General features: G+C 36.5%; 1 protein-coding gene and 1 pseudogene across 2 annotated transcripts; one reads left to right on the forward strand and one right to left on the reverse strand.

The window, feature by feature from the left end:
• Nucleotides 1-1,796: 1,796 nt before the first annotated feature.
• On the reverse strand, nt 1,797-5,710 carry LOC149200325 (uncharacterized; annotated as a pseudogene). Its single transcript, XR_016253663.1, has 5 exons — nt 5,648-5,710; nt 4,567-5,382; nt 4,352-4,466; nt 3,450-3,585; nt 1,797-3,210 (listed from the first exon to the last, which is right to left on the reverse strand). The product of XR_016253663.1 is annotated as an uncharacterized LOC149200325 (transcript).
• Nucleotides 5,711-8,457: 2,747 nt separating this feature from the next.
• Nucleotides 8,458-11,973, forward strand: LOC149200326 (cullin-1-like). Its single transcript, XM_089402655.1, has 7 exons — nt 8,458-8,649; nt 10,341-10,526; nt 10,722-10,769; nt 10,877-11,080; nt 11,185-11,262; nt 11,520-11,627; nt 11,739-11,973. The coding sequence occupies exons 1-7, from the start codon at nt 8,473-8,475 to the stop codon at nt 11,805-11,807; spliced, it is 870 nt and encodes a 289-aa protein (XP_089258781.1). The 5' UTR covers nt 8,458-8,472; the 3' UTR covers nt 11,808-11,973.
• The last annotated feature ends 924 nt before the right edge of the window (nt 11,974-12,897 follow it).

The raw sequence follows: 12,897 nt of genomic DNA on the forward strand, positions 1-12,897 counted from the left end.
TATATATATATAAACAATGTCCAAGGGAATCTTGCTTTTGGAAAACATTATTTAGATGTTTTGACGTGATTTTATATTGACTTGCAAAGCAACTAACATGTGTCAAAGCTTGCAACGTTTGAATATGTGGCGACCAAGGACTCTGGAGTCTGCATTGACCATGCTAAATTTCTCATCTTGAATTTTGTAGGCTTCTAACGTGCCCTGTTTTTATTTATATGAACTTGTAAGAATCAACAGGCATATGTCCGACTGAGAATCAAATACTTTGTGAGTGAGTGAAGCTCTAGACAAGAACCCTGACCCTAACCTAGTGTGGGGACCGCTATCCAAAGTTTGAATCGACAAGTCGGGGCCAACCTCTAGTCAACGTAGTCGGGTTTGGAGGAGCCGACGTCGACGAATCACAAGAATAAGGGTTGATCTCTGACCTCTAGTTGGGGCTAATCCCTGACCTGCTCCGGTGGGAGCCATGGCTTGCAAATATGGATTTAACATAAGGTTAACAAGAGGTCATAATGACCCTTGCTGATAGTTAAAAGCATTCATGACATAGCTAAACCTGCAAATAGAAAGTAGGGTATTTATAAACGTTTAATGTTGCCTTATCACCATTGGAAAGCCATTTCCAAGGATTTTATCAGTGGACTTCAGATCACAACAAGATTGTTGAATGATGATATATACGACAACCTTTAACGATTTTTCACTATTAACATATGTCAATCTAGTGAGAAGATCTTGACCTCTGACGATTTTTAAGAAAATCTGGATGTTAAATGCCTGGATGAAATTAAGCTTTTGGAGGACGACTTTGATAACAAGCAACAACTTGAATTGTATGAAGATGTTTGTGATGCAAGGCAGCTGAAGGATTACATGAACAAAGAGTTTGTTAGCTAAGAGATATTATTTGGTGGGAATTTTTCTGCAACATGGACATTGGAAATAGTCGACTACGTTTAATCAATGGAAAATCTAGTTAAGATTCTATTGTCACGTAACGACGCCTCATTTCTATGCTACAAGGTTTGGCGTTTCTAGAGGTGCTTAACGCTTTCCCTGCTAACAATACCTCTCATACGAAAATACTTCACTAACGTTTAATATGTTCTGAGCTAGGTTGTATGTTGAAGGCAACTTTGTAAGTGGAATAATGCACTCGAGGACTACCCGCTGACGTCCCCCATGGTGGTAATGGGTTGACGTCATTGTAAAAAAAATTTGAAAACTACACTTTAACCTTAGAAATAAAAAAAAATCAAGACGAAACTAATAAAAAATCACCAATACTATATGTCACGAATAATAACCTAATAAAAAATTAAAATTAAAATAGATTTACATAAATACATTTTATTATATATTTATAAATAATATTTTAATTATATATATTAATATATATTTTTTTAAACGTAAAAATATAATTTTTATAATCTTGAAAAATATAAAAATAAATCACACCCAACCTCTTCTCTTCTATTATAATGATAGGTATAAATTTTACCATCTTGGGAAAATATATATATATATCAAACACATAACATTCAAATCAAAAATAGAAAAATCAAATTAAATTACCAAAACCTCATTATCTTAAAAATCAAATTAAATTACCAAAACCGCATTATATCGAACACAACCTTAACATCTCATAAATAATTAAAGAAATAAAAATCAAATTTAACTATCTCATATAAATAATTAAAGAAATAAAAATCAAATTAAATTGCCAAAACCTCATTAATACAACCACATAAAAATCCAAACCTTCATTTAATCCAAAGGAACCCAAATAAAAATCGCCGACCATTTCAGGGAGGCGTCAACAAGTAGACAGAACAAACCTTCATTTAATCCAAAGGAACCCAAATAAAAATCGCCGACCATTTCAGGGAGGCGTCAACAAGCAGACAGAACAAGGGAGCCACTGTAGTAGCGGTAGTCCCTGCCGGGGTTGAGAAACTAGAATTCTTTGAGTTGTTCTTTGAGTTGCAGAACAAGGGAGCCACTGTAGTAGCGGTAGTCCCTGTCGGGGTTGAGAAACTAGAATTCTTTGAGTTGTTCTTTGAGTTGCAGAACAAGGGAGCCACTGTAGTAGCGGTAGTCCTTACCGGGGTTGAGAAACTAGAATTCTTTGAGTTGTTCTTTGAGTTGCCGGAACCTTATTACTTTGCAGTCAGGTAAGGTACTGACAGACCAAGCAAGTAGCTGATAAGAGTTGCAATTTTTCCATCCCTGCCGGGGTTGAGAAACTAGAATTCTTTGAGTTGTTCTTTGAGTTGCCGGAACCTTATTACTTTGCAGCTGATAAGAGTTGCAATTTTTCCATTGAATTGCACGGTTGCTACATGCTTAAGGCCCTTGTTGCAATTAAAGGTAGCACATAAGCTACTACATTTAGAATATATTGTTGCCTGCATATCCACACAGTATTTGATGCCTTAAAGTCAGTCAAGCAGTTTCGTATAGCTTTGTGCAACTCTTTCAGATGCCCCCTTTGACCTAACAATGGTTCTAAATTCCCATTGTGGAATTAAGATAATTGAACCGGAAAACATTCAATCAAACATTCAATGAATGAAAGAAATTTTAATTATATCTATATACACTTTCACTGCGGAACAGAATTTGGCACTGGGAACCTTTGCATACCATATTCGTCAATTGGTGCATCGTAGTCATAACTGGTGGCAATGAATGGACCTCCAGTTGTCCGGCCAAAGTTTATGCCTCCATGGTATTGGAACATAAAAAGCATATGGTAAATAAGATTGTTCATTTATTCTATTGAGAGAGGCCAGGTGTTTAAGGATTGGGATGTGTTTAAGGGTTAGGGAGATGTATGTTGCTTAATAAACCCTGGGTTATCATGCAAATAAAAACATAAATATAACTGCATGAGCCCTAGTAGCATAAATATTAATACATATGGCCTTGAGCTCAATACAAAATAAGAATAAACCCCACCATGTAATAGTTCTGGAATGTTCCTCCTCTGGTAAAATCGGGCTACTGCAAAAGCAACATCCTCTGTAGGCCTACGAGGGATGCTCGATCCAAATGCCGTAAACCTGTAATGAAAACGATATTTTAGCAGCGTGAACAGGAAGCCCCCGCATTTCTAATCTCCTCTGGTAAAATCGGGCTACTGCAAAAGCAACATCCTCTGTAGGCCTACGAGGGATGCTCGATCCAAATGCCGTAAACCTGTAATGAAAACGATATTTTAGCAGCGTGAACAGGAAGCCCCCGCATTTCTAATACTCAAGCTCTACTGAGGCAATAGATTGCAGCTTTGTTGCTCTACTGAGGCAATAGATTGCAGCTTTGTTTCGAACATAGTAATGTTCCCAAGTATATGTAAATTCTGTGATGTAGGGAAAATCAAAATTCGGAAGCGCTTGTAAATATGCTTTATAGTTGTGATGAGGCAAAGAAAACATTACCATCCTGCCTAATTCTCAGTCCACATCACCCAAGGGAGGCCTGTATTTAATGATAATGCCATTTTGCAGTCCATTGTAAATATGACTGACCCTTTTCTCCATAAGGTTTCTCCACGTTACCATATTCATCCTCAATCTGCATAAACTTATGGGTCAGACCAGAAAGCCATACTTCAGACTCAACACTGAAGACAAGTATCACAACAAGACAGGGTAGCTGTGTTAATATAATGGGTCCACTTTGCCATGTGAAGAGCTTTTCTTTCTTCATCAATTCCACTATCTTTCTAGTGAAATTTCGCATCTCATTCTTAAGAAAACAAATGAAATCTGTAAATAGTAACCGTGACCAAAATACTAAAGACAAGCAGACAAGCATTTAACTTGAAATTGAAGCTTTATAATCATCAATTATGAAAAGTATGCAGATATACCTTGCTAAATCAAATCCAAAATAAAATCATTTAAATGGTCCGTTGTCTGTTCTAACAAAGAATTGACCAGAACATTGAAGCACAAACAGAGTGATGTCAAAGATAAAATGTCCATTTATAAGGAAATGTTAAAAATTAACAAAATGACGTTGGGAAAACAATGGTGGACATATTCACTTAAAAAAACAATGGGTTATATATCTCACAAAGCCAAATTATAAGTATTAATCTGAGGAGAACCTTTTATTGCAATCATGAATAAAAAGCACACTTCTTAATTAGGAATAAAAAAACAGCACACTTCTTAATTAGGAATAAAAAAACACACTGGTTCGTCACAACTTCATTTACATCTTGTTTTCTTTATGCTGTCTTAACCACACAAAAAAACAAAACACTTATCATAATGCTTCTCTAAATACAAAAACACACGTATCAGTTCAACCCTGCAAATCATTTTGAGCTCACATTCCAGTTCACATTGTTTTCTACGCTTTTGAGCTTGTGCTTGAAGAGATTGCAAGCGCTGTTCCAGTTCTTTCACAAAGTCAATTGCACCTCCAATAATGGAGGCCTGGTCTCCCTGAACAAAGACATATATGACCCAAATAAATCCCTGAGCCATAAATTTCATTTAAAGTTATAGGAATTGAAATGACAATATAATGGTGCAGAATTTGTACCCTTTGGATGAAAGAGACCGGCATCAGGAAACGCAGGACTGTTAAATGCTCGTTCATTTGCTTTCTCCTATTGCGCTCAACAGCAATGTGAGTCATCCTTTGGCTCTCCACTTCTTCACTGTTCTTGCAGACCTTGGAACGCTTCCTCTTCCTAATTCGTTCATGGGTGGCTGTATTGGCTTGGTAACCATTAATATTCCCCAATCTCTTGTCGTTGCAATTGTCTGAAGAATTCACAGTGTTAGATGAGTTGGGCTCCCGGCTTGAAGAACTCACACCCTCCTCTGGGGCATCCAAGCTGGAGAACTGATCTTTTGCTTCAGTTTTAACAAGCGAAGTACATGATTCTGCCCTTCTACAGCTTGTCAGATTCAAATCATATTCAGATCCATGACCACCGTGCAGAAACTCGTCAAAGGATGGACTTTCACGTTTGCTATCATTATCACAGATCGGAAATGATAGCAGCTCCTGAAATCCCCATGACCTCTGTTGCTCTAGCACAGGAAGCAGGAGCTATGGGCCATGATTGAAGTTGCAAGCTGGTACTGATCCGGCCTCGTCTCCGTTCATTCCTATGCCTTCCAGCATGTGCAAGAGGGCCAAGTTTGATTGCCTAGTATCTCCAAAGACGTTCAACGTCTCAGACAATCCTTTTTCCTGAGAGCCAAAATTTCATGGCGCTTGTGAGCCCAACACCTCTATTGGCCTGCATGAGCTCCCCATTTTAGCACATTCTGATTCAAATTCATGAGATGGACTTGTTTTGTGCACACCAGAATACATCCACTTCAACTTGCCTGCACCTTCAGGGGCCTGCAACAGCATATAACAAAAGTTTAAACGTTTTTTTCATTTGGAAAATTAAGTTTTTGACCAGGGCATACAATATACACAACACCAGCAGCATGGCATTGGGAGTGTGAAAAATATTTGAAAAGAAGAACATTGCAGAACCCGATAAAGGTTATGACTCAAAAGTTTTCTATTGTTTGGTGCATATTGATTGCAGTGCTTTTTTCTATCACAAACACTAAATGCAAGTGAAATCAGGCCTTCTCACACAAAATAATGAACATACAGATTCATATTTACTAGGCACTTTGCACAACAACTGAGCCCAGCCCACCCAAATATTTTGCATAACTACAACTTAATCCCGATCACATCCCATGTTCTTCTTAAGGCAACGTTTAGGGATAAATTTCTATGAGTTTACTATTCTAGGGGGGGCCTCGATTTGCGTGCTTGCCTTGGGAAGACTCTTTTCCCCTACAAAACACAAAACACAAAACCCAACACGAATATCCAAAGAAAAACGAACCTTACGGCTCGAAGTTAGCTTTAGCCAAAGAACTAGAAATTTTAAAAAAAAATCTCAAAGTTAGCTTTTAGCCGAAAAACTAAATATTTTTCTCAATGTTTCTGATTTTCCGAGATCACACTAAGGTGCAGGGAAAAGAGCATACGCATGAGAAAAATCCTTTCTTTCTGTTTCTGATTTACCCAGATCGTACAGAGTCGCAGGGCAAAGAGCATACGCAGAAATGAAAGGTATAGATCCGAAAAAAAAAGGCTAAATAAACCGAAACCGAAATAAGCAGAGAGAAAATGACAGTAAACTGCAAAAAAAACACTGTATACCTCCCGATCTGAAAAATGACGCAGCTAGGGCTACCGGAAACCTTTTCGCGTGAAACGAAAGGGATTCCTCACTGAAACAGATGCTCCGAACGCAACAGAGCAGTCCTCTCAGCCCGAAAGCAGTCAGAAACAGCAGATCTAGGAAACGACAGCCGCATGCAGTTCTACCGGCTTCAGATTTGGATCACCAACGGACGCGGCCCTCAAATAGCTCCGATACCATGTAGGAATTTACAGGGTAAGTTCCTCAGAAAGAATACCAAGAGGACACCGCTCACAACCAGATCTCAAATCAATACACCAGTATTTTTGACGTGGTTAAAACCCTCAGAGTGCAAGGAGGGAAACAGTCCACGGCCTGTCCCAACGTGGGTACAGACAATTTATTAATCAAAGAATGAAAATTTACATAAGCTTCTCTCATGCACGGATTACCCGAACAATGACCCTCCATGCGCTTTAAATAGAACTCATGGACCAATCGGGTGTCAAGCCACGAATCAAGTGTCGATAATACCGAGGTGAGAGTGAACCGTCGGATCACTACATATCGTGACCGTCGGATTGTAAGTTACAATATGTACAACGGTAAAGAAACACACTTTACCTAACTCTATACCTAACTCTAAACTAGACCAAGTTGAACTTAACTATATCCTATGTGTCGGAATATCCTAACATATTGGTCCCATCTCTTGAAAGGACCCTCGTATCCAGAGTCTTTTCGAGATATGAGACGAAGTGTGCTATGAACATACACTAAGTTCTCTGCCTTCTTTGAGCCCAACATATTTCTCTTTACTAAATGGATAAAGGCATAAGTACTCCAATTCCTCTCGCAAGATGAAGAACTAGCTACCTAGAATATTAGGGGAAGCCCATTAAATTAATTAAAAAATAAAATATAAAAACTAAAATGAACCCCAAAGAAATCAAGAGAACCTGATTTTGGGGTTCCAAGTACCCATCATCAGGGTTCTCCGTACCCGTCAAGACAAAAGAACCCAATTTTTTTTTAATGAAGAACCTGGTTCTTCATAGAAGAACCCGGTTCTTATGGGTTCTTCTCAGAAGCACTCGAACCCGAATCCGGTACTTGGGGACGAGAACCTGGGACGGGTTCGAGAACCCCACCCCCGGGTTCGGGAACCCATGCATCGTAGTTGTTTTCGTACCTGTTTGATGATATTCAAACATAATAATAAGTGAAGATGCTAATAAAGTAAGAAAAAGTAAAAGGAGATCGGAAGCAATTATCATAGAAAGAGAAATCATCTTTAACTATTGCCCTATAGATTTCTCAACATTAAATTCTAGAATTAAATATATGTAGTGGAAATAAACAGAGAGATCAGTCACACACTGCAAAATAAAATCACCCACAACAATTCTCTATCATTTCATTATCTGAAAAATATGGGTTTTTTGACCCACAAAGATACAAGGAAAAATACAAAACCTTGGAACCTAGAACACGACTTCCTCGGACTGAATTTGGCCCAAGTTAAGTCAACCTCAAGTAAATTAGCCTCCAGATGAAATCTACCCGCAGAACTCGACCCAACTACTCTGCCGACAACTAGACCTGTGCCCTCCTTGCATGCCACTGACGCGCACTAGGGAATACTCAACCCTCCAGCAATTTGGCCTATTCCAAATGAATTCAGTCTCCCTCTGGCAACTAGGTCCTGCAATCTCCACCTACTTGGCCCTCTTGGATTCGCACAAATCCACTCTCACTTCTCCTTCTCTATGCATTGGTCGACTGAGCCACTCACACTTAGAGAAAATCGCTTTCTCTGAATAATGGCTCGCTCAGACAACTTGTGCTTTTCGTGTGTTTTCACCTCCTTGCTAGCCTTCCTTTATAATCTTCATTAAGTTGAAATCCCTAATTCCAATTGCCCTTCTAGAACCATCTTGGAGATCAATGATTGAGATTATTTATAAGTTACTTAAATAATTAAATTATTTATCTTTAAAAGGTAAGTCAATAGTCCACAATAATTAATTTACTTTAATTATTGTATTTTTCCCAAGTTCGACTTAGGAAAGTAGACATAAATCAGTAGAAATCAGTAGAAGAGGCAAATAATGTCTTCCACATGCTAAGACACAAATCCTCTGTAAAAGACCTTTCAAAGCTACCACTCACACCAACAATTTCTTCTCTAATGAAATGGATTCTCTAGCGTTTGCAAGAGATAAGGAATATAGAGACAAACCTCTAGTCTTAAAAGAAAATGCAATGTGGTTATAAAGATGACAAAGAGTATGTTGCAGGGAAAGTCATGTCTAGAGAAATATTCGACAAAAGCATTGTATATAATAGTGTGGAAGGAAGTAGTACCTGAAGTAGTTTGTGTGTTGAATAGGAAGCCCTCAAGAGAAGCGAAAGATGTTAAACTTGAGGAGGCTTGGTCTGGAAGGAAATCAAAGGTAAGCCATTTCAAGATCTTTGGTTCTATTGCTCATATGGTAGTTTGGAAGAATGGGTGATTATATTAGATGCTAGGTGTAGAACATTAGTGTGAGGGCATACTGTATCTTTAAAGTTTATGCTTTCAAAATTGTTTCAAGATTGGTCACTGAGATAAAAATGAATCTTTAATTTTCCCTCAAATAGTCTATCCTAGCATTCTAGCTTTTCTACTGTTATGTATGTCATTCCATTTGTCATTGTTGTCTGTATGCATGTTAAAAAACTCTGAAGTGAAGATAAGGTTTTCAATGCACACGCTTGGTGTTCATATACTAATTACTGCAGACAAATATGAACAACAGCCAACAAAGATGCCAGGAATGTCCTATGTGTAATCCGAGCATTTTATAGGCATCAATTCTCTAGCAGTTTTGACTCTGATGAAGCCCACTGAAGAAAATATGGCTGTGATGTAGTATCTTGTAGAGGTTCCCATGTGTGAGGGCATACTGCATCTTTAATGTTTATGCTTTCAAAATTGTTTCAAGATTGGTCACTGAGATAAAAATGAATCTTTAATTTTCCCTCAAATAGTCTATCCTAGCATTCTAGCTTTTCTACTGTTATGTATGTCATTCCATTCGTCATTGTTGTCTGTATGCATGTTAAAAAATTCTAAAGTGAAGATAAGGTTTTCAATGCACAGGCTTGGTGTTCATATACTACTTACTGCAGACAAATATGAACAACAGCCAACAAAGATGCCAGGAATGTCCTATGTGTAATCCGAGCATTTTATAGGCATCAATTCTCTAGCAGTTTTGACTCTGATGAAGCCCACTGAAGAAAATATGGCTGTGATGTAGTATCTTGTAAAAGTTCTCATGTGCTATATTCTAAATGAGCCATTCACGTGGAGCCAGTATGAAACTTTCCAACTAGTAGATTTCCTAGTATGATTATACCAGTGGCTCTCACAAGGTTGGAAATAGGTGGGATCTATGTGGCATACTGAGTTTAGGAGCTTCATTTAAGTTTTAAATTTTAATGTTAAGAGGTCCATGATGTTACATCCATCTGAAAACAAGATGATATATTTATGTGATTCACATTTCTGCTTAATTTTCAATGTGCATGATTTTAGAGTTTCAAATCGTCTGATTTCTTTTTTGTTTGGAAAGTTCTTGCACCTCTCTCTTTTTGGCTTATTGATGCAAACTAGTCATTCATTTATTCCCTTTTTGATATGGGGAAAGGAATATCAACATCTTGCTTACAGGCAGATTTATGAACTGGGCATCAGTTTACATTGTTCCGAATCATCTAAGGTCTTCTGATTTTTCAATTTTCTTACAGCTAACATTTTGGCCTTAGTGATGCATGCAAGTGTTTGTTTTATCCCCATTTTGGTATTGAAGAATGAAGTACGGTTTAGAGCCAGATTGCTCAACTCAGTTCTAGTTTGGTCATTCAGAATTTTTAAATTATGTGTAATGTGGCAGATTTCTTATTTGCTACCACTACATGCGATGTTTGCAATTGCTTTCCCTCATTCTTCATGCATTTGTGCTGTCATCTCTCGCAGCGATGCATTTGCTGTTATCAGTTGGAAAATTTTACGAGCTTTCTATTTAGTGAAACACTGATGTAAGATAATATTTGAATATATCTTGGTCTATAGTTGAAATATATTGGTTGTTTAACTCAGGTACTACCTGCATTGAGGGAGAAACATGATGAGTTTATGTTGAGAGAACTTGTAAAGCGATGGGGAAATCACAAAATAATGATTCGGTGGCTTTCACGTTTCTTTAATTACTTGGATCGTTACTTCATTCCAAGGCGTTCTCTTCCTGCACTAAATGAAGTTGGCCTCATGTGCTTCCGTAATCTGGTAAACATCAGATGATATTTTGTGTAGAGCTCTCTGTTTATGCCTTCTCTCTCTTCCTATGATTTTTCTCTTTTTCCAATGATTTTAATAAACTTCAGATGACAATATCTTGGAATTAGGGTGGATATCCTGGCACTTGGCAAATTTAAAAGCCATAAACTATTTTTAAAATCAACCTTTTCACGTATTTTGCAGGTTTACCAAGAAATTAAGAATAATGTAAGGGATGCTGTGATTACTCTGGTATGTTTTGTATTGCATTGAAATGTCAAAAACTTTCTTTGGTTATTTGAATTTTAGCATTTTTTATTGCTGAGGGTATACGACTTATTGTGCTCATGATGTGACAGATTGATAGGGAACGCGAAGGAGAGCAAATTGATCGAGCTTTGCTGAAAAATGTTCTGGGCATCTTTGTGGAGATTGGGATGGGTAACATGGATGCTTATGAGAATGACTTTGAGTCAGCGATGTTGGATGACACTGCTTCTTACTATTCTCGAAAGGCTGCATCATGGATTTTAGAAGATTCTTGTCCGGATTATATGCTTAAGGTCAGTGGTGAAATAGGTGCTAGTGCTGTTGACATGTGTCCAGTGTTGGTATTCGAATATTGGGTCTTTCAAGAAGCTAATGTATATCTCCTTTTTTACTACAGGCCGAGGAGTGTCTGAAACGAGAAAAAGAAAGAGTTTCCCATTATTTACATTCCAGCAGTGAACAAAAGTTGTTGGAAGTGAGCATGTTAAAAATAATTTCTTTCTATTATCTAAAGTTCTTGCATTTAGCTTATTGTTTAAATGATTATTTTTGTTGTTTCTTTTACTCAGTATAGTACATATATTTTACTATAACTATCATGATCCATAACCCATCATACACACAATCTAAGGCACAGCTGAGATAATTTTTATTTTTTTATTTTTTATATTTCTATATTTATTTGTTTGTTGTGTTGTTTTATTTTTAATCTGTTCCTGGCTTTTGTTGCAGAAAGTACAAAATGAACTGCTTTCCCAGTATGAGAGTCAACTTCTAGAGAAGAGCATTCAGGGTGAGAAGGAGCATTCAGGGTGCCATGCCTTGCTAAGAGATGACAAGGTTCTATAGCATTTTCGTTTGATTTTGCTGTGTTGTTGGGGATTCTGAACTTCTTTTTCAAAATAATTCATTAGTTAACAAGCTGACTTCCTGATTTAACTTTTTGTACAGGTAGATGATCTTTCACCACAAATTTTTCCACCAGATTCTGCCACCAAAAAGTCCAAAAAGTTGCACTAAAGAAGTAACTATTTGTAAATAACACATTGTATTATTTCTTAATTTTTTAAGTTAATATGTATATTAAATAATAATTTTTAAAACTATGAAATAAATTGAAACCAACCTTGCCCCAAAGATACAGTTTACAATTACATTTATAAAACATAGTTGCTATTTTTTTATTTTTTTTATATCGCAATAATGATGAAATAGTTTCACTATTTCTTACAAAGGGCCAAGGACAAACTATTATGTAGCACTTCTTTTCTTATTCAAACAAGCATGATTATCTTATTGAGTATTGAAACATTTTATGTTTTTTGCTTGCACATTTTGAACAAATTTACATTTTTTTCATGAAGGTGTTGATATTAATAAAGGAGATCCCATATGCATTGAGGATTCAACATTGAATTATATTATTTAATAACATTATAATATTTTATAACTAATATGTGTTTGGTCTCTTGAGAAGTAAAATATTTGGTTTGTGAAATAATATTCATGGAAGAACATTACAAAAAACCTCTTTTTTGTACAAGAAAAACCACAAATAATATTAACAACGATGTGGCGACTCTAGAAACAAGTTAACGCAAAATTAAATTTAAAGATAATGGAATGTAAACTATCAATGAAATCTTTGTCTTTATTGTTTTTTTTTTTATTTTAATTTATCTATGTTTAAACCAAGTGATAGGGACCATCTACAATGTAGCATTGCTTGAACACATATTTATTAAAATAATTTATTTACTAACAAGAAGTAAGCATTAAAGAACAAAGATAATAAATAATAAATGCATCAAATATTGATCTAAAATGGAGCAGATTAGTAATGCTTTGTTAATTCCCCATTTAGAATATAAAAAAATGTGCTTGAGGTTTGATCTCCAAAATAGCAAGTAAAAACATGAATTCTATGTGTTTACTTAAGTTAGTTTCACTAAGAAAACTTTAAACATGAAACCAAAACACTGAATGGAAGCATGCATTAATCAATAACACAACAACCATTGATAAGGAGTTCACCCCTCGTGGGCTACATTTCCTTGGATTAGCTCTAAAGGCATGACCCCTTCTCATTATGCTTAAAATTCTTTAGTAA

Source organism: Pinus tabuliformis, chromosome 2_1, assembly GCF_031772625.1.
Source record: "Pinus tabuliformis cultivar Carrire ecotype Pingquan chromosome 2_1, CPIR1, whole genome shotgun sequence".
Lineage (NCBI taxonomy): Eukaryota > Viridiplantae > Streptophyta > Pinopsida > Pinales > Pinaceae > Pinus > Pinus tabuliformis.

Excerpts from the sequence above, each read along its gene's own strand:
- LOC149200326 (XM_089402655.1), top strand. The coding sequence starts at position 8,473 with ATGACAAAGAGTATGTTGCAGGGAAAGTCATGTCTAGAGAAATATTCG. Across the intron at positions 10,770-10,876 it reads GGGATGCTGTGATTACTCTG|ATTGATAGGGAACGCGAAGG; the intron begins GTATGTTTTGTA and ends ATGATGTGACAG. Across the intron at positions 11,263-11,519 it reads GTGAACAAAAGTTGTTGGAA|AAAGTACAAAATGAACTGCT; the intron begins GTGAGCATGTTA and ends CTTTTGTTGCAG.